Source organism: Polyergus mexicanus, unplaced genomic scaffold (genome assembly GCF_030449975.1).
Source record: "Polyergus mexicanus isolate NDT 795.1 unplaced genomic scaffold, iyPolMexi1.0 SCAF_15, whole genome shotgun sequence".
Classification (NCBI taxonomy): Eukaryota; Metazoa; Arthropoda; class Insecta; order Hymenoptera; family Formicidae; genus Polyergus; species Polyergus mexicanus.
This window is the reverse complement of record NW_027223335.1, coordinates 3,831,717-3,852,237: the sequence shown is the minus strand read 5'-3', so window position 1 is coordinate 3,852,237 and position 20,521 is coordinate 3,831,717. Positions and strand designations below refer to the sequence as shown.

Here is a 20,521-nt window from a genome sequence, read left to right as displayed (position 1 = left end):
AAACATAGAAGAACCAAAATCTTTGAAAAAATAAATGTCTGAGTTTAAATACCAAAAAGTAATTTTCAAAATTTATGTATTTCTTTTTCATTATATAAAAAACTTTTCATGTTGCTCTAATATATATTTTATTGTTTAAAAATGTTTCTTGTACAAAAGTGCAATGATAGAAGATTAATGCTTAAAAGGGTTAAAGGAAATCTATTATACATCTTATAAAATTTAATCCCTTTACATTACCAATATTTTTTATTACTTTTGTTTCAATACACATCAAGCATCTTATATATATACCAGAATCTCAATATAGTAGAACACTTCAAAATTGAAGTGCAATATTCCTTGTATACACGCTAGGCCGCTGATTTCTATATTTAACTATACTATATGTAACTGGATATAGGATAGGGCGAAAAATCTGTGACCAATTGAAGCTTGAAATTGGATCCTCTCTTTATAATATAGCATTTTTGCACTTGCGTAATAATGCGCTCCTTGACGCTATTTTCGCTTTACAATATAAAATTCTTCGCTTCGATTGGCCCATTAAACGCTTCAAAGCGAAAAAAAATCATATCATATTTTCTGCAACATAATGCAGTTGTACTATTTATTTATTATAAATATACATATGTACACATGGTCACTAAAAGAGGCAATAAATTTAGATAAGAATCGATTTGGTTGAAAAATTTTTTCGATCTTATCAAATAAAGCGGCAAACCTAAATTATTTGTCAATTTTAATTTTGTTGAATTGAAACATTAGTTCTTATTTGTATTTAACGTAAAACGTTTTATATAACTTTCAACAGTTTCCAATAATGTTAGCGCAACATTTAAATTCAAATCAATACTGAAAAACAATCTTGGTGAAATAATAATCCATAAATATCTCTCTTAAATATTTCTTGAAGTATATTTGAAATATATTTTATTCTTGAAATATATTCTATTTGAAATAATATTTCTGAAACAAAAAACAAGATTTATCTTAAAAATTGAGTTTTTGAACCTATAAATTAAAAATTAAAAGGTTAAGAATTATATAAAAATACAATTTATAAACATAAAGGTATAAAATTGATATAAAAAAATATTGTGTTATTGTTAAATAAAGAGCATCCGTTTGTCCATGTTATGATTGCTCACAATCTCGGATTGGTGCTTACATTTTTATTTAGATTAATTAATCAGGAGATTCCATAAGTAATCAGATGTTAAATATTTAACATTAATAATATTAAATTTTTGAAAAACGATATTTACATGTGTTATTTGTGCCGCTCGAATCACTCAATTGATAAATCAATGACGATTCAACTTCTTATAGGAGCATCGTCGACGGATTCTCTATGAAATCCTTAAAGGCAACTAACCATTGTGCACCTACCGCACCATCAATGGTACGATGATCGCAACTAGCAGTTACAGACATATATTGGGCAGTTGTAAATCTATGGAAACATATTTATAATACTTGTAATATAATTGCATGTCATACATGGTAAAAGAATTTTTTGGTGAAAATATTATGAAATATTACAAAGATTTACCCTTTCTCATTTTTGGCAGGTATCAGTTTAGTCTCTGTGCCACCTACAGCAAGAATAATAGATTGCGGAGGGTTTATTATAGCAGCAAAGTTCTTAATTCCAAACATGCCTAAGTTAGACACAGTAATCGTTCCTCCTTGGAATTCCTGCGGTTTTAATTTTCCTTCTCTTGCTTTTGCGGCTAATGCCTTCACTTCTTTACTAATTTGAACTATACCTTTTGTATCGGCACCGTACACTATGGGAGTAATTAGACCACTATCTGTGCTTACTGCTACACTAACATCTACATTATTGTATCTAGAAAAAAAAAAAAAATTCAATTTGTGTTTAATATAAAATATATTCAAATATACTAAATTACATATTACATTTATAATAATAAATGTAATAATATGCTTACTGTCTGATTACATTTCCTAACCAGGCACTGTTGCCTTCTGGAACTTTTTTACAAGACATAGCCATTCCTTTGATGATAATGTCGTTTATACTCAATTTTACTTTATCTTTTTCTAACAATTTATTAAATTGTTCTCGCATTGCCAATGCAGCATCCATTTTTACATCTATTGAAAGATAATAATGCGGAATTGTCTGCTTGCTTTCCAACAAACGTTTAGCAATAATAGCACGTATGTTTGATACAGGAATATCTATCGCTCCAACTGGTGCCCCAACTGGTGCTATTCCTGGTTGAACTACAGTAGCACCTTCCAAATCTTTGGATGTTATAGAGCCATATAATCCTGTTCCTTTCAAACCCTACAAAGGAAGAATAGAAAAAGAAAAAATATATATATATTTTATACGTATATTTACAAATTATTCGTAAGAATGTATTAATTAAATATATTAATTTAGGCACAACATAATTAATTTTGAAATTAAGAATTAAAAAATATTACTAAAGGATAAAACTCAAATTGAAAGAATAAAGACTAGTTGGCTTATATCTGCTTTCATTTAATTAGTTTCATATAAATTAACAATTTTATAGTACCTGTAAACTAAGTCCTTTCTCAGTTGCTAATCTTCTCGCTAAGGGACTAGCGTATATCCTTTCTCCGGAAGGCGGTGGAATAGAAGGAGCTTTTGTCACAGCTGGTGCAGATGGTGGTGTCGGTGATGGTGCAGATGGTGTTGGGACTGCTGGTGTAGGAGATACAGGAGGAGGAGCAGTCACTGCATCATCTTTAAAGTCTTTAAATGCAACTATATTCGATTCATCTTGTACAATAATGCAAACCAGTTTGCCTATGGGCACATTCTTTGTTCCTGCAGGTACCAAAATTTTGGCCAAATAACCTTCTTCGGGAGTTTCAAATCCCATTGTGGCTTTATCTGTTTCAATCTCTGCTAGTAAATCACCTTCATTTAACTTATCACCTAAAAAATTAAATGTGAAAGATTAAAATTCTCTCTCTCTCTTTCTCAAGAAATAATTCTATACTCTTTTCAAAATTGATTCTATACTTCTTACATTATATTATTATTATAATATCGATAGAGAATCTCTCGTACCTTCTTTTTTTTGCCAACTGATTATTGTTCCTGTCTCCATGGTGGGAGACAATGCTGGAAGTGGGACTTTGATATGATCGGGATAATCCACATAAAACCTGAATTGTTGCTGCCATGGTGTTAATTTACAATGTAAAACAGTGTGATGCTGAATAAAAACCCTGAATAAAGAAAAACAACATTTTTTTTGCATATTCTTTTGTGTATAATTAATAATGATTATATAAGACTTTTGTACGTCTTTGACGTTACTAGTTTGACAAGAGATTAATATGCAAATAACTATATTATAAAAGCTTAAATTCCCTGTATTAGATTACATTGGAGTTAACGTGAAATAACCTTAATGACCCTTTTTAAATCGCAAAATTTAAATAATCATAGTAAGATTTAAATGTAAGGATGATTCCAGATTGCAGACGGAATACCTCTGTTGATGTTTTCTGTGAAGATAGCGGATAACTATGGATCTGACGGTGTTGGTTCGTACAGAATCGCAGACGATAGAGCGGGCCAACCGTATGCTCGATATGGTTCGTATCATATCTGTCAGAATTCTTAACAATGATACGAATTAGTCTAAAATTTTTGACACGCGCGCGCAAGTCCAAAAATTCCGAACTATCCTATAAAGATGTTCCGTTCGTCAACAATCTAGGTTTATCGTGAAACTGCAAGAAGCAGATGACCAAATGACGGACGATATTAAATACCAAACCAGAGGTCGTCAGCAAGGTCACGTGGTTTTTTCACATCATGCGTTCAGAAACATTAAGGCCTATCCAGAGGGATTTGCATAATCGCATAAATATATGCATAAAGAAATTGATTGGTCCAGTTTCTTCCGCATTTGCTTAAGGACCAATCAATTTTCTTATGCATATGTTTATGCGACTATACAAATCCGTCTGGATAGATCTTTATTGGCTCTTATACATAGGACGCGGTAACGCTCGTTGCGCGGCAAAAGGCGATGAGGTAGCAAATCAACTTATAGTTTTTCTATAAGAGTGAAAGATTGATTGGCTATCGCGTCACTTTTCGTCGGACATCCTGTATATAGAAGCCGGTAATATATAGATCGTATCGAAGCCGATCGGTCCCGATTAGCTTTCGAAGCTTAATAAACAAAAATAAAATATAATCTAACTTATCAATTTGTAATTTTGTATACAAACATTATCTAAAATTGATTTAATCGTCTATTTAATTATGTATAATTAATATAAGATACGATCACATACATTATATATAGAGGTCAATATTTAACTTTAAAATATTTATTAATGACGAAACCTCTCGGTAATCAATTAATAATAAAGGCACTCATTCGGAAATAGAGAAATTTGATTCTTATACATATATATTTTGTATGGATTTTACTACTATCCCATACAGCACAGAACATTGCAGCAACATTGCAACAATATTGCAATATTGCAGCAACATTGCCGCAATGTTGCAATATTGTTGCAATGTTGTTGCAATCTTCTGTGCTGTATGGGTATATTAATAAAATTATGACTAATCGTATATATTTTGCTGTTAATTACAATTGCATATTTAAAATTTATAAATATTTATAATTTAATAATACATATACATTAATTTATAAGTATATTATAGTTATGATGTTATATATATATATACATATATATATATTTTACATTTATAGCTTTTATTTATGTTGGACGGAGGATGAAAATTTTTCTTCCAAAGATCATTTACATATTTTATTCCAAAAATGATTTCCAGTTGTAAACAAAACTTGCTATACAAAAATAATAAGAATGTATAAATTTCAGCAAAATTACAAAATCACGTAACAAAAGCTATAATATCTAACTTATCAATTTGTAATTTTAGTATACAAACATTCTCTGAAATTGATTCAGTTATCCATTTATATCCAAGGGGGTTTCGATAAATGACATCTGAAATAGATTTATTTTGCGACCATAAAGCTATCAACGAGGATTCATCGGGAAATATATATGTTCCTACACCATTCATCGCTCCGTTCCTATCAACGTTACCCTTATATTGCGCATTATTGTTGTATCTTTCCAAAGATAAATATAAAAATGTTATTAGAATTATTAAATAACATTTCACCATATCATCCATTTTATATGTAACGTAAAACGTATTAATTACCGAATGTGAAAATTACCGGCAAACTTATCATCATTCCATGTACCATTATATACATCATAGTTATCAGTTATATATACTCCTTGATCTATAAATTGCGATAACGAATACAAATATTAATATGTACATTTTATTTGTTAGTCCAGATAATATATATATATTGATAATTGCTAGATATAGAGGAAATGTTATAACCTTGTTTAACTAAAGTGGATCTGTCAAAATCTATTTGATATTTTCCTTCGTAATTATCACCATTCTCAAAAGTAAATTTTGCAATACCGATTCTTATGTTCGTCTCAGCTGCTTTAGAAGTTTCATTTGAATGTTTCATATTTTAAGGATTTTTCTTTTCTTTCTTTCTTTATTTTTTAATTTATATAAAAACTTTTTTCGCATTTATATCCCCAGACAGCCAACTGTCTGTGAGATTGCTATCATCTTACCAACAATTGTTGAAGCAGCTAAACATGAATTTTTCGAAAAACTATTAGGGACAATAAGACAGTATATTGTATTCGTAATATTGAACTCTCATGTGAATTCTCTAATTCTAAAAACGACAGATTGATGACTCAATATGATTATTAACAACGCTTGGTTATCTGGCTCAACACATATCATATATAAAATATATCTTACTATATAATACATATTATATATATATATATATATATATATATATATATATATATATGTATATATATGTGTGTGTGTGTGTACAAAAAATATGTACAATAGAAAAAGGATTATAATTATCAAGAGAAGCAAAAATAATTTTCAACGGTATATTTTCTCAAATTTTATACATTTAACATATCAGATAAATTTAGAAAAACAAATGTATAGTTTATTATATGTCTCATATGTTATAAAGTACAAAAATGTTATACGATATAACACATAACGTACATTTTAATCAAGCTTGATTAAAATTTGTCTTTAAATCTAGCTGTTTACAGAGAAAAAAAAAACATGATACGTACAAAAATAGGAATTATATGCGAAAAAGTTCATTTACCATTATTTACTTGAATATTACAATATGGTTACTACAAGATTAAAGCCAAATATTTTCATATCGATTTTTATATTGTTCCATATGCCGACAAAAAATTGTTATTTAAAAATACTTCTCGATATATATATTCTTAGATAGCTTTAATACCGTTTCGTATACACACGCGTGGATACATACACAAATATTATATAATATTATATATATATATATATATATATATATATATATATATATATTTACTTGAATTTCCCTCTATTAAGTCATATATTCTAAATATTTGCTAAGATTTCCATTTATATATTATTAATATAGTATGAACTTTACATATATTACTTATATTACATCCTTTTAATGCCTTTATATGAACGTAGTATACGGTATTACGTAATTTATCACTTAAAATTATACTTTGGAGAATTGAGAAGCCGTGCGCAACGTTCATTATAGATCGTTTGTAAATTTTGCATCTAAAAATACCATTCATTTTTATAATGTAAATATCTTCTACATACGTAGGATAGTAAATAATAAAAGTAATTTTTACAAATTATGTAGGATTGTTAGACATTTGTAGTTATATAGTACGAGCTTCTGCTTTACATATATTATGTAACTACATATATCATGAATTACATATATTATGAACTTTATATATATTAGTATCAAATTAGATATTTTCGCTCTAATACAGTCGAACTTTCATATTTCTTAACATATTGGGACCAAATAACTTTCTTACTCTTAATGAATCTATATGTAATTTTTATTCGAATTGCATTAGAACACTCGTTTTATTTGCCCTTTCCGTACTTAAATTCTTCGCTCTTTCTTTCTCTCTTTCTTTAACGAATATATGTATATTTATCTCGTGTCAAGTGCAAAAGATTTTAAAGAATGCTTAATGCATATGTGTAGGATAAACACGTTGTTGTACATTGATTGCATTATATGTAGTAAAATTAGGAACAGTTTGTTCTTTTACTTGCTTTCTCACTTTATGGTATCATGGTCACGTAATCACAAATGTGAAATATAGTGACGGAATAGCGGAGGAAAAAATATTAAAATACTAAGATGTTAAGAAAACGAACATTTGACCATATTATTCTTATATATCTAATACTAACATTATTTACAGATTCAATATCACATTTTTGTAACAGAATATATTATTCATCTATTTTTCTTAATCGATACGAAGTCATCGTTTATGCGGAAGTTTTCTACGTTTTCTACGTTTGCACTAAATCAATTAATCTTGCTATATTTACCTATTTGCTGACAGCTAAAATATTTGTAAGATCAAGATACAAAAAATTAAAGGTCAACACTAAATAGAAACCACACAAAATAGAAGTGCATTTGACAAAAAATATCTTAAACCAATATTAAAACCAAAGCAGAACGAGAAAGTTTAAGGTTTTCTCTCGGAGCTGGAGATACGTCTGGTCAATTGTTGATGGATAATTTTTTGATCTTTTGATGATGAAACAATACATGTTTCCTTCGCTATAATTGTAGCTGTAGTTGCACATGACCCGTCATCCACATGGCCCGGTGAAGCATCTTTGACTAATCCACGAAGCAGCATGGCGGAGCACGACCACGGAAACATCCTGTATTTCAAATATATATTATAGTTTGGTTTATGTGTGCGATAATACTTAATAAACTACTCACCACTTTAAAGCTAGCAGAATTTGTAAGTAGCCTGGAATAATGGCATACTTCTCGTTACATCTCATTGCTGTTATGATCTTGTCAGCTACGGTGTTTGGACTTAGAGTTGGAATATATCTACATTTCAAATATAATAAATTTTTTAATTGCGTCAAATACATTTATGTGTGACAAACACATTTATTCAATCAGATATTTTGGATATTTAGATATTATTTACCTTGATTGAACATCGTCGAACATACCGGTACTACGGATGAAGTAAGGGCATACGACCGTTGTATTGATATCGTACCCTTCGTACTATAGTAAAAGAGAATATAAAATAATTGATCGATTAACAATATTAACAATATTCAAATCGGGCAGGCTTATTCCATGACTTTTAGCGCATGTATTATAACTATATAATGTATTTCCACTTCTCATAGGTTGTCACTGGACAAATTATATAGTTACCTCAAGTTCCATCCGAAGAGCCTCGTCAAATCCCATAGCCGCAAATTTAGATGTACAATAATCTACCAATTTGGGAACTCCACATAGTCCGGCCAAACTCGCCACACTCACGATATGTCCTTTATTATTCTCTAACATTGTTGGAAGAAAGGCCTTTACGGTCTAAAAATGCATTATAGAAAAATATTACTATTATAATTATAACAATTTTTAAAACATTTATTAACTTCATTGTTCTTCTATTGACGTTTTATCACACGTTTGATAAATAATTTTAAAACTTATAAAAATTACTCTCTTGTAATACGCACTCTATATTATTACAAAAATAGTTTAATTAGCTACAAAATGATTATAGTATATATAGTATATGTATAAGGGAGAATTGTCAAAATTGTACCACTTAAAATATTTTACTTTATTTTTATTGTATCTGTCATTTAGTACTAATTTGCACGCAAGTTAATATTGGACATTGTAGCTAGCGACACATCTACTATTATATCTTTAACATTTTGTGAAAAACAAATTTGTTTGTTTTATAAGCCTTTTTATGACCGTCAGCAAGCTAAATATAAATGCAAACGTAACAGTAAAAAAATTTTTCAAAAAGAGAAAGAAAGAATAGCATGCCGTGATTATTTAAATAAAAATTCTAAATTGCATTTCTCAGAACAGTGTGATCTGAATCAAAATTTAGAGAAGTTACATTATCACTTTAAATTAAAAAAAAAAAAAAAACAAAAAAAAACGGAAATGTGTGAAAACGCCACGCGTAACAGCATTACGTCGTAAAAATAAATATTTTTACATAAAATATGCATGTTTCTTTTTAAACACTGTGTACAAAATATTTTATTAAAGAGCTTATAAATGTTTAATTTTCCTCTTTGTATTAATTAGTGTTTCTAATTGTAAGTTGTAAAATTTATTTTCATAAAAAATATTTTCACAAACTCATTGAAATTTGCATAATAATACACATGACATATGAGTGAATGGAATCGCCAGTAAAGTGGAGAAGAGCATTGGAAAGTGGATGGCACAAGATCCAATCGAAATGACCATGACATCGAGATGTAAAAGTCTACTATTGCGGCCGCACGGAGTTTCCTTCACGATGTTGTTAACCCACTTTTACATTTGCCTTATTATGTTGAATATGTTTTGTCTTTGTTCGCATACACAACCTTTTTTCATCAATCTCTTTGTCTACGTCTTATGAATTTTATTTTCTTTTTTTTTTCATTTATTTAATGTAAATATTTATTTTAATTCCCCTCCCTTTTTGATCATGAGGATAGAATCGGATTGGAAAAATAATAAAACAATAGAAATTAGAAATCAATTTGAATCTAAGATATTGTCTCTCTATTTACATACATCACATCGGTACATTTCATAACATTTACAATAATAAAAATAAAAAAAACAATAATCACTTATTTTATCACAAAATCTTAAGAGAACTGAAATTCTTAAAAAGTGATAATCTCGCTATTAATTTAATTAATGTAAATTCTTTAATTATTTGCAAAGATTGTTGCGAGAATTATCTAAAATCATATATCACGATTTGATATAAATTATAAATAAAATTAGAATCCATAAATGGCTTCAAACATTCTCATCGACATTCACTGAAGCGTAAAATGATAACGATACGAGCAATAAAATGCAATATGTTATATATTTTTTCTTTTTTATTTCAAAAAAGAAAATACAATACTAGCATTAGAGGCCCCATATAATTTTTCTTTTATTAAGAAAGAGATTTTGATTAAATAGATAAAAAAATTATATATATTAATATAATTATATATAAACAAAACAAAAAAAATATATATTTTTATGTATCTCGATAAAAGTAGTTTTACAAAAATCTAAACAAACCATTCAGAGTAATATAATAATAATTATGTCGTGTAATGGAAATATGTTATTACGACAAAATTTATTTTATTCTTCGGAGACATTCTAGACAAAATATATATATAAGATTAAAATCAATAAAATTGCATTTTGCCAAAAATTCAAAGCAAATAAAAGTTTGCAAGCGTATTGCCCATTAAGGAATTTAAATTAAGGAATTATTTGCGTTTGGCAAGCATACCACCGTTAGTGTATGTCGCAACGATACTACAACATACTACAAAATCGCTTGCACCTATCTGACCGGTTCTTGCATTGCACCTGACTAGCGGCAACAAATAGGAGGAACAAAATAAAATGCCTCTCACTGCCGATTCTTCTTCGCAATATGTGTACATATGTATATATTTATAGATAAGTGTGTGTGTGTGTGTGTGTATTGTATGTGCGTATATTCTCTGTGATAACTGGATGTGATAATTATTTTTGAATTATTCAAGATTCTTCAATTTGAATTGAAATTTTTCAAACTTGCAGCAAGCTGGATAATTCAAAATATCATCGCTTATGATATTGCAGTTGTGCCATATCATTTCGAAATCGATTGCAAAATCTTATTACAAAACCTAGAGCAAGAGAGTTGAGAACATGCGAAATTACTTTTCACAGGGTCTGAACGTTATTTCGTTTTTTTAGTGGCTTTTTCGCCGTAAAATATTTTCAAATTATTAATATCCTTCACACAGTGAATATATATATTTCCATATATTTCAAAAAATTAAAGAAAAAAAAACAGTCATATACGTCAATATTATTTAATCTTTATAGTGTTGATATATAAGCAATATAATACACATTTTAATTTTAAATGAGAGTTAATAATTTCTATTTACCCAAAAATGGCTCATGATGTTAACATCCATTGTTCTGATGATAAATTCGTCCGGAGTGTCCAGCAATTTCGTTCCCGTAACAATGCCCGCATTATTAATAAGTATCGTTACCTAAAAATAGAATAGTACGAAAATAATTCATTTTTGCTTAAAACAATTTAATTATCATTTTGTGTGTAACAAAACAAAAGTAATATATTACAAAAGTTGAAAGCGAAAAACAAGGAGAATTATATAATATAATATCGTCGTATTGAATAGAGAGCTCAGATAAAATCAGAAAAGATTTCTTTTCTCGCAATTTTTAAAACAAGTCAAACTCACACGTCAGCCTAACATATCACATCGTTATGGAGTAACATAAACTTTCATAATGTCGTCCGTAGAAAAGTACTCGTTGACGAATAATGCTTCGTCGAATCGCAAGAATTATTTATCTTTTAAGAAAACATTTTTTTTTTTTTGCATTCGCTATTTGCGATCCATCTAGAATCTAGATCGCCAAGATTAATATACATATATTATATATAACTCCTATACTTCGCATGAAGAATTAAAAAATATATAATAAGGAGAAGAGAATAATCTCTAAATTATATAAAATTACGATAGTTTTAGACAAGAAAAAAGAACCTTAGACTGTTACACGCTGGCCTTTTTCTTTTACGATTATCATTTAAAAAACTGATTTAATTTCGGTGATTCTAATTTTCGCCAATATTGTACATAAATGAAGAAGTATCGATTTTTGCGTATTGTTTATTCATGATGTGTATGTAAACATATATGTATAACAACATCAATATTCTATTAATGTAATATTTTAGTGATATTGTTTTTTTTTTAGTTATTTTAAAATAATTTTCTTTTACTTATTTTTAAATTACACACAAGATAATTTTCTTTTAGTTATTTTTAAATTACACACAAACACACATCCGCGCAAATATATATATATATATGGTTTTTTTTTTGTTGATTTATATTACCTTGCCGATTTCTTCCTTGATGATTTTGGCTTTTTTATATACATCCTCCCGATTGCATAAGTCACAGATATAACCGTGACATGTACCTCCGATCGCCCGGACCAATTTAATGGTTTCCTCGATGCCTAGAACAAAACAGAAATTTTTAATATTGCAGTTCTGCGCTTTGTTTGAAATATCTTGACAACGATAACTACATATTGTATTTACTGTGATTATCGAAAAAAATATATAATTGTGAAATATAATTAAAACATTAACATTTTGCAAATTACCGATGTAGAAGAAAAAGAGAAAGGCAGTTTTAATATATCTCACAAAATCACATCTCTTGTTACTTTCTTATTAATTTAGACGTGTCCTATTATTACAGTATACGCGCGAGCGGATCTATGAACAACATCTTGTTTTATAAAGAACAGCAATATCTCATTACGATCTCATTAAAACATTTCTAATTATATATCGCATAAATGTAACAATTACATGTAATATTAAAAAATAATAACATTCTAAAATAAAATAAAATCATAAATAAAATTCACAGTAATAATTACTTATGAAATTTTGTGAAAATTAATTAGTTTTCGCAACCGTCTTAAAAAAAAATAATGTAATAACTATTTAATGTAAAGCTTAATATATTTCTTTATAATAATATTGATATTAATATTTTCTTATAATTGAATAAATATTACATCACATGCTCATTAAAAAAGCATATAAATGTATTATTCTCAAAAAATATAATATAAAATTTAGATATAATATATATATATATATATAACATATTGCATATGTTATGCAAAAATTTCTAGATGGAAAATTCCGTCCCTATAACTCCTTTTTCGTTGTCTGATTGCTCGTCTAAATAGCAACTGCTCTCTTCACACACATCTGTTAGATAAAAAATGCTAATGCAATCATTTCCCATGATACTTTCACTCCTTTACAATCGATTTCTCTTAATAATATTTAAAATATATAAGCATCTCTCTCTCTCTCTCTCTCTCTCTCTCTCTCTCTCTCTCTCTCTCTCTCTCTATTAAGAGACGCTTTGTTTATATTTAAAATAGATAAAAAAAATATAAAAATACTTATTTAATAAATAAATTTGCAATGCAAATTTATGTTTAAAAAATTATGAGAATAACAAAGATAAATGAAGAGAAAGTTAAATTAACATATATATATATATATATATATGTGTGTGTGTGTGTGTGTGTGTGTGTGTGTGTGTGTGTGTGTGTGTGTGTGTGTGTGTGTGTGTGTGTGTGTGTGTGTGTGTTAATCTGCGCGTGATAATCTGAAATAATATAACTCTTTTTAAGGATATGATATTTGTTTGATATCTGACTTTTGCAACGATTAACTAATTTGCAAGCCTGATTCAACAGATCAGGTATATTTGCAGACCTTGAATATTAATTGTACTATTTTTGTTATCAAGGCGGAGAGTGTATCCTATATATTTTATGTTTTTCCTTATGTTTTTTCTTAAAATACATGTCTGAGAAGGAAAAAAATAATTTTGTTTAAAGAGCAACTTAAATGATAAATATTAAAGTGCTTAAAAGATACGAAAGTTAAACATGATAGTATCAATACGCGATTGCATCTTATTATATAGTAAAGTAAAGTATGTACATATTTCAAGTATAATGTTACAATTATTATATTGAATACGGAAATTTGTAGTTAGCACAGAAAAATATGATACGTTACTTCCAAAAGGGTTTTTAAAATAAAAAAAAAATGGATTTTACGTAAAGCGATCTTTTGTGTTGTACCATTGTTTGAAAAAAAAAAATAAATAAATAAATAAAAATAAAATAAAATAAATGATTATATACAGAAATCTCCAACAGATTGAGTTTTTGATATATTAGATTAGATTATATTTTTATTAATTTTATTATTTTATTTATTTTTAGATCTAATATAGTTACATATACAATATGTAGAAAAGTAGTAACACGAAATTGAAAACGCATTTGATTAAGGTAATATTTATATAAATTTTATGTTGAATAAACAATCATCGTATCACTTCGTGATAGAAACATGAATATCTCCATAGTTAATTTTACAGGTTGCTGTCATTAAACATTGATAATAATTAGCAGAATACTTATAACAATGTAATTATTGACACTAATTATGTAATTAATTAGAGAATAATAATAAAAAGTTTTAGTCTCAAAATAATAATAGCTTTTGTTCTTGATGCGATTTGATCTCTCTCTCTCTCTCTCTCTCTCTCTCTCTCTCTCTCTCTCTCTCTCTCTCTCTCTCTCTTTCTGTTGTGAAAGATTATCAAATATACATAAAAGAAAGGAATATCTTTTATTTACACTTGATTGTGATAAAAAGAAAGATTACTTATATGATCTCACTATCTTTTAAATCTCATAACTTTTTCTCATATCACACTTTTTCTACGAATAATTTCCTCGCTACATACGTAAGAGAATTGTCAATGTTTTGTATGTTTGTGTACATAACATTTTGTCATCAGATCAGTAACATTGTGACGTGTGTGTTTTTTGTTTCATTTGTGATCGCTTGATGAATGTCTCTTTTTCATCTTAATCTTTATCTTACATTTTTTTATCTAAGTTTTTATACTATTTTTTTCAGCTTCCTCAAATTTTAACGTTCGTTTGATTATTTTGGAATAATTTTCTTATTTCTTACCGACTGGTACCAATAAGGGATTTATCAATGATAAAAGCTAAGGACATTAAGAACCGCTAAAGGACTCAGGAATAATTATTTTACTCCGATCTAATGAAGGTAGTCCAAAGAAAGAATCGAAATGTTCAAATTAATTAAGGAAGATTGATCAATTTGTTCACCTAATATGATCTAACTTTATCTATTAATAACTAATTAATTGAATAAATAATGAGCAAAATGATGACCTTGACAGTATATGTCAAGATTATCGAGTTCTCTTTTATGCATATTTATCTACTCTGCTACTTCTTATATTTCTTTTTTCCTATGCATATTCTGAAAATCGTGTGTCTATGTAAATTAATAATTTTACAAACGATGATCTAAGAAGAGTTTAATAGTCTGTCCGTATTTCATAGCGACCATGAAATTCGGCAGTTCAAAATTGGCCTTGCATTTATAGCGAGGCCTTCAATCATCGATCTTTCCTGCTTAGTTTCTATTAATCATCAATACTTCCCGAACGCTTTCAATTTCGTGGCCTTCATTTATACAATTTTGTCATTATGCGCACGCGTATGGTATACGTGAAATGAATTTTTATTCGAGCGATATTATCAGTAACACAATTTCGAATTATTTACAAAATCTATTTAAGTATAATACATATTACCTTGACTTGTTAGAATTTTATATGAAGTTTATCGCAGAATAAATTTTTCGATCATTAATAATATTCCAAATTTTAATTTTATTGAACATTTGAAAAAACACGGAATAACGATTTGATCCGAATAACTGCAAAATTATTGCGACAAAAGAAGACTCCAACAATATTTTATGATAGTCAGTACATACAAATGCACGTGCATTATTCTACTTTTCCCAAGCTTATAAGTATAGTTTTGATTCTATTGGATACACGCGTGTGTATTTTTAATTTGTTTAGCGATAATGATTTTTTCAAGCGTTTACATTCATTTTATATTAACAACAAGCGTCTATCTATTCTTGGAATCAAAAATTATATAAAACATGTATGATCATTAGAGTTTATTGTAGTTATCAAATGTGTCAGTTTATTATATCTTATTGCGAATTTTTTGTTTACAATGTCAAGTAATTTTATAAATATATCTTTGATTCTCTGTATACATGTGTATGTGTTTTATATTATACTATATCAAATAATTTGATCTTGTGCATTGTTACAAATTAAATATATAAAATTAGTGAATTTTTCTTATTTACTTAATTTATTCTTTCATCTCACCGCTTTCATTTATATCCCAAACGATGACAATGGCACCCAGGTTGGCCAGCCTGAGAGAAAGAAGCCTGCCCAATCCACCGCCACCTCCTGTCACGAGAGCGATTTCGCCATTTATGCTTTTCATCTTATACCTTTTGGGAATAAATGACCTGATAACGCCTTTCAATATTGCAATAATAGACAGTACTAGGAAGCCAATCACTTCTCCGATTGAACGTAAATACATCATAATTCTATGCGCGTGTATAGTGTCGCGTAAACTCAACTCGAGAATTGTCGCTTATTAAACTCTCTCGACGACTTATTTTCCGAATGATCACTCTATCTTGAACTGTAACGTTTTAACGTTACGTAGAAATCGGATTAGAGATTATGAAATGAAAACCGACGATTAAATTGACTCAGCATTATCTGAAACATAAAAACATAAAATATCATTCACATCTTTATGATAATATATTCATCTTTTACTTATAAAGATATTATCATTTGCATTCGTATATTTAACGTTTTTTTCTAAAATGATTGGAAAACAGATAAGCGGTAGTTTTCTGATTCTATATATTATTTATTATTATTTCGATTTTTGTGCATAGTGTATATTAGAAAATATTTTTTCATATTTTTTATATTTTATATATAATGTATAAAATAGTATAAAAAAATATTATTAATACATATATTAATTTACGGAAGATTAATGCGTGTAATATTTTATATTTAATTTTTTTAGCACGCTCCATATACTAACATGTATTAACAGTAATGATTTGAGCGCTTTATATAACTTCCTCGACATTGAATCAATCAAACAGTAATGTTGAACTGAGCTAATTTGATTGAGCGTCTTGCTAATAAATCAGAAAGATTATAAAAATAATGTAAATATATTGATTGTAAGAGCTATACAAAAAAATATAATTATTATATGATTAACATTGTGAAACAAAAGCAATTTTTTTTTTTTTTTTTTTTTATCTTTGACGTACAACACATATATTATTTCGCATAGGTTTTTGTCCGCTGAATTTAGCTTGCAAATTTGCGTATTATATTAATTCTTTGAACAAATTGAGATTAAATATACAAAAAATAATATTTTTAAAAACATCTACTCTTCATTGTAAAATCATAAAGATGATGTTAATATCATGCTGCTACCTTGTCTCAAACTATTGCTTATTGCCTTAATATTTTTAATATTTTATTGATAATTGGATACGATTAACAAACTTTGTTGTTTGAGGAAGTACGCGCGACAAATGGGAATCATTATATTTGTGTTGTTGTCATCACGATGCCATCAAATATTATGCTTGTAAATATAAGCTCTCGTATTGCTGCATTCAATAACGCATTCCATTTTGATGTTATGTAAAAAAAGTATGACAATTATATCTTGGTTTGTACAATCTTAGTATCGTATCTTTTCAAGATACGCAATTAATTTGATATAATTCATATATAATATTCCAGAGAAAAACCATTAAGTCTATACATATTAAAATGCATTATATTTTTATTGATGAAAAAGTATTTTATTCATTCGTCAAAGATAAAATTTTAGTTTTTTCTTAAAATGTTAGACAGAGGATTTGAAAATATCCAATAATTTAAGATATTAAAAAAGCTTGATTAAAAATAAGCAACACTTTTTTCTTTTACGGAAAAATACAGATTTCAATAATATTTATTTTTTATTTTAATTTTGTATTCTAATTTTTTTATTTCAATATACGCAAATAGAAAATAAAAAAACTTGTTTAAACTGTATTATTTAAACTATTATTAATATTTATTAATATACATGACATCAAGATACAAACATAGATAGTCAACAAGAGAAAATACAAAAGAGATACAAAAAAGGATCCAAAATTTTCTTATATAAATTTTATCATTCATGTTGTTGATACTGAGTATGATAAAAACAGAATAGTGATAAATGAATAATAATTAATAGAAATGTATGTACGGATGAAGGTTATCGTATTATTCATAGAAATTTGATCACACTTTTTTTTTTCTTCCGTTAAATTTTGCATACCCTTTTTATTGTGTTCGTTATTATATACATACATAGATAACGTTTAAAATCATATCTTTTTATACAAGTTTTTTTTGGTTAATTTGAAATCAATTTTTTTAAATAGCCTTTGACAGAACTTCAATTTAAAGTTTAATTAACTGTGTGTAATTAATTATTAAATATAACATAGTCATTAAAAGATAAATATAATCAAATTAACTAAACGAAATATATGATATTTCTGAGATATTGTGCAAGATTTAATAAAACAAAATTAAGTTTTTCTTTCGCAAATTATAAATGCAGGAAATGGAAAAAATTACAACAAGTTGATTTCTTGAGGATTAACTGTTTTGAATCGCATCACGTATGCGGAATACATTCTCACATTCTGCACATGCTATGAAGACAATAAACCACAAATTTTTCTCCTGTTGAAATGGCAAATGATAATCTTATTGTAACATTGATTGACTTTCATTATACAAATTTCTTATTTTCGATGCTACGATATTTTCTGTATTACATTTTCTTAATTATAAATTATCGAATTCACGAACTGATCTTTTTCTATAATTTTAATTTTTATACAATTATATTTATAATTATATTGTGAAAATAGATAAAGAATTGCAATCTAAAGTAATAAATATATAATAATTGTAACTGTATATCGCGTAATTATATATAATAAAAGAGAGATTCTCATCTATATATTGTATGTAATGTATATTAATAAATAAATATATATATACTGGGTGGCCGATTTTAATCCATCCAGTCGAATATCTCAAAAACCAAGCCCGGAAGAGAAAAATGTTTCAGACAAAAGTTGTGTGGCTTCAAGGGGGCCATAAGACGGTAACAATGATTTGACCTTGGAGAATCATTTGAAGGTCATGTGAAGGTCAACTTTAAAATCTTAAATAGAAATCCCCATTTTTTATTTAGTATTCTTGTAGCTGACATCGAGAGCTTTCCAAAACACTATAATAAAGTATTTTTTCATTAAGTACTTTTTGAGTTATTTTATATTTTAATCTGACATATTTTGATATAAAAAATTAAATATCTCGTAAAATTTTTAGTTTTTGATAATCTTACCGTAATATTTCTATGTACAGAATAATGAGACAAATCAATTAGTATTAAAAAAAAAAATTGTTTTTAAGAAAATTATTTACAATGTATTTTTTTAAACAATTATTTGTTTTTTTTTTTGGCACTAATTAATTTGTCTTATTATTCTGTACATAGAAGTATTACGGTAAAATTATCGAAAACTGAATATTTTACGAAATATTTTATTTTTTATATCAAAATATGTCAGATTAAAATATAAAATAACTCAAAAAGTACTTAATGAAAAAATACTTTATTATAGTGTTTTGGAAAGCTCTCGATGTCAGCTACAAGAATACTAAATGAAAAATCGGGATTTCTATTTAAGATTTTAAAGTTGACCTTCACATGACCTTCAAATGATTTTCCAAGGTCAAATCATTGTCACCATCTTGTGGCCCCCTTGAAGCCACACAACTTTTGTTTGAAACATTTTTCTCTTCCGGGCTTGGTTTTTGAGATATTCGACTGGATGGATTAAAATGGGCCACCCAGTATGTTTATTTATTTATTCATCAAATGTTATCTAATCTTGTCTTCATAAAAGAAATCATTGTACTCTTTCCATACTGAAAATAAGAATTACAATAATGATCAAATAATTAAATTAAAAGATAAGATAACGTAAAAAATTTGTGATTTAATTGAAAATAATAATTTTAATGAGAGACATTCTTACCTATTGATAATAAACGCGTACGAGGTCACATTTACATAAATAAAAATACAAAAATCATCAGAGAAATGTCTATTAATTCACGCACACGCGTATGAACCTATCGTATTTATACACGATGAAACAAGACGTACATAAAAGGTAGCGAGTCCTCCCAGCACTGTGGTCGTTGGTATACTAAATGGAACATGGAACGTGTTGCTTCGGTTGCACCTTCACTTCGGAATGATCGCCGAAGCGCCGAATCAGCGAGAACGTATCTCGTTGCGAATCGTGTGCATGTATATGTGTGGGTATTACGTATACCTCCAGTATCTAACATATCCACACGCATACGTTGCTATTATATTGCTATACAATAACTGATATACAAAATAATTAATATAATTAATTTTTATATTTATATTGACATCACAATAAAAGTTTTATTGATATAAAAAAAAAAATAAAAAAAATAAAAAAAATAATAATAATAAACGCGTTATATAAAGAGAACTCATAATAACACAATACATACGATCTTGAAATTATAATAGAAAAAGGAGAATTAATACAATATTTGGACAGTTATTCGTAGTAGTTATAAAATAAAATG

The 20,521-nt window shown here is 27.5% G+C and overlaps 2 protein-coding genes across 3 annotated transcripts; both read right to left on the bottom strand.

The window, feature by feature from the left end:
- Positions 1–598: 598 nt before the first annotated feature.
- On the bottom strand, positions 599–3,800 carry Muc (dihydrolipoamide S-acetyltransferase muc). The gene is made up of 7 exons (XM_070307734.1): positions 3,508–3,800; positions 3,080–3,240; positions 2,559–2,944; positions 1,959–2,320; positions 1,556–1,855; positions 1,269–1,456; positions 599–969 (listed from the first exon to the last, which is right to left on the bottom strand). Exons 1-6 carry the CDS (start codon positions 3,621–3,623, stop codon positions 1,327–1,329), a joined length of 1,455 nt encoding a protein of 484 aa, XP_070163835.1. The 5' UTR covers positions 3,624–3,800; the 3' UTR covers positions 599–969; positions 1,269–1,326.
- A 3,103-nt stretch (positions 3,801–6,903) lies between these two features.
- LOC138939718 (epidermal retinol dehydrogenase 2) lies at positions 6,904–20,160 on the bottom strand. 2 transcript variants are annotated; one of them, XM_070307807.1, is made up of 8 exons: positions 20,061–20,160; positions 16,100–16,510; positions 12,148–12,272; positions 11,159–11,269; positions 8,394–8,555; positions 8,155–8,237; positions 7,935–8,051; positions 6,904–7,870 (listed from the first exon to the last, which is right to left on the bottom strand). In XM_070307807.1, the coding sequence occupies exons 2-8, from the start codon at positions 16,326–16,328 to the stop codon at positions 7,669–7,671; spliced, it is 1,029 nt and encodes a 342-aa protein (XP_070163908.1). In that variant the 5' UTR covers positions 16,329–16,510; positions 20,061–20,160; the 3' UTR covers positions 6,904–7,668. The 2 variants fall into 2 exon arrangements, with proteins under 2 accessions (XP_070163908.1, XP_070163907.1); XM_070307806.1 differs by having other exon boundaries at positions 19,930–20,086.
- Positions 20,161–20,521: the final 361 nt, after the last annotated feature.

What these genes read in the sequence shown, in the direction of transcription:
- Muc (XM_070307734.1), bottom strand. Translation starts at nt 3,623, where the DNA reads ATGATACGAACCATATCGAGCATACGGTTGGCCCGCTCTATCGTCTGC. An exon ending in CAGTTGGCAAAAAAAAGAAG is followed by an intron (nt 2,945 to 3,079) that starts GTACGAGAGATT and finishes TTAATTTTTTAG; the next exon opens with GTGATAAGTTAAATGAAGGT. An exon ending in CCTGCCAAAAATGAGAAAGG is followed by an intron (nt 1,457 to 1,555) that starts GTAAATCTTTGT and finishes ATGTTTCCATAG; the next exon opens with ATTTACAACTGCCCAATATA.
- LOC138939718 (XM_070307807.1), bottom strand. Translation starts at nt 16,328, where the DNA reads ATGATGTATTTACGTTCAATCGGAGAAGTGATTGGCTTCCTAGTACTG. An exon ending in ACATCATGAGCCATTTTTGG is followed by an intron (nt 8,556 to 11,158) that starts GTAAATAGAAAT and finishes ATGCATTTTTAG; the next exon opens with ACCGTAAAGGCCTTTCTTCC. An exon ending in ATTCTGCTAGCTTTAAAGTG is followed by an intron (nt 7,871 to 7,934) that starts GTGAGTAGTTTA and finishes TTTGAAATACAG; the next exon opens with GATGTTTCCGTGGTCGTGCT.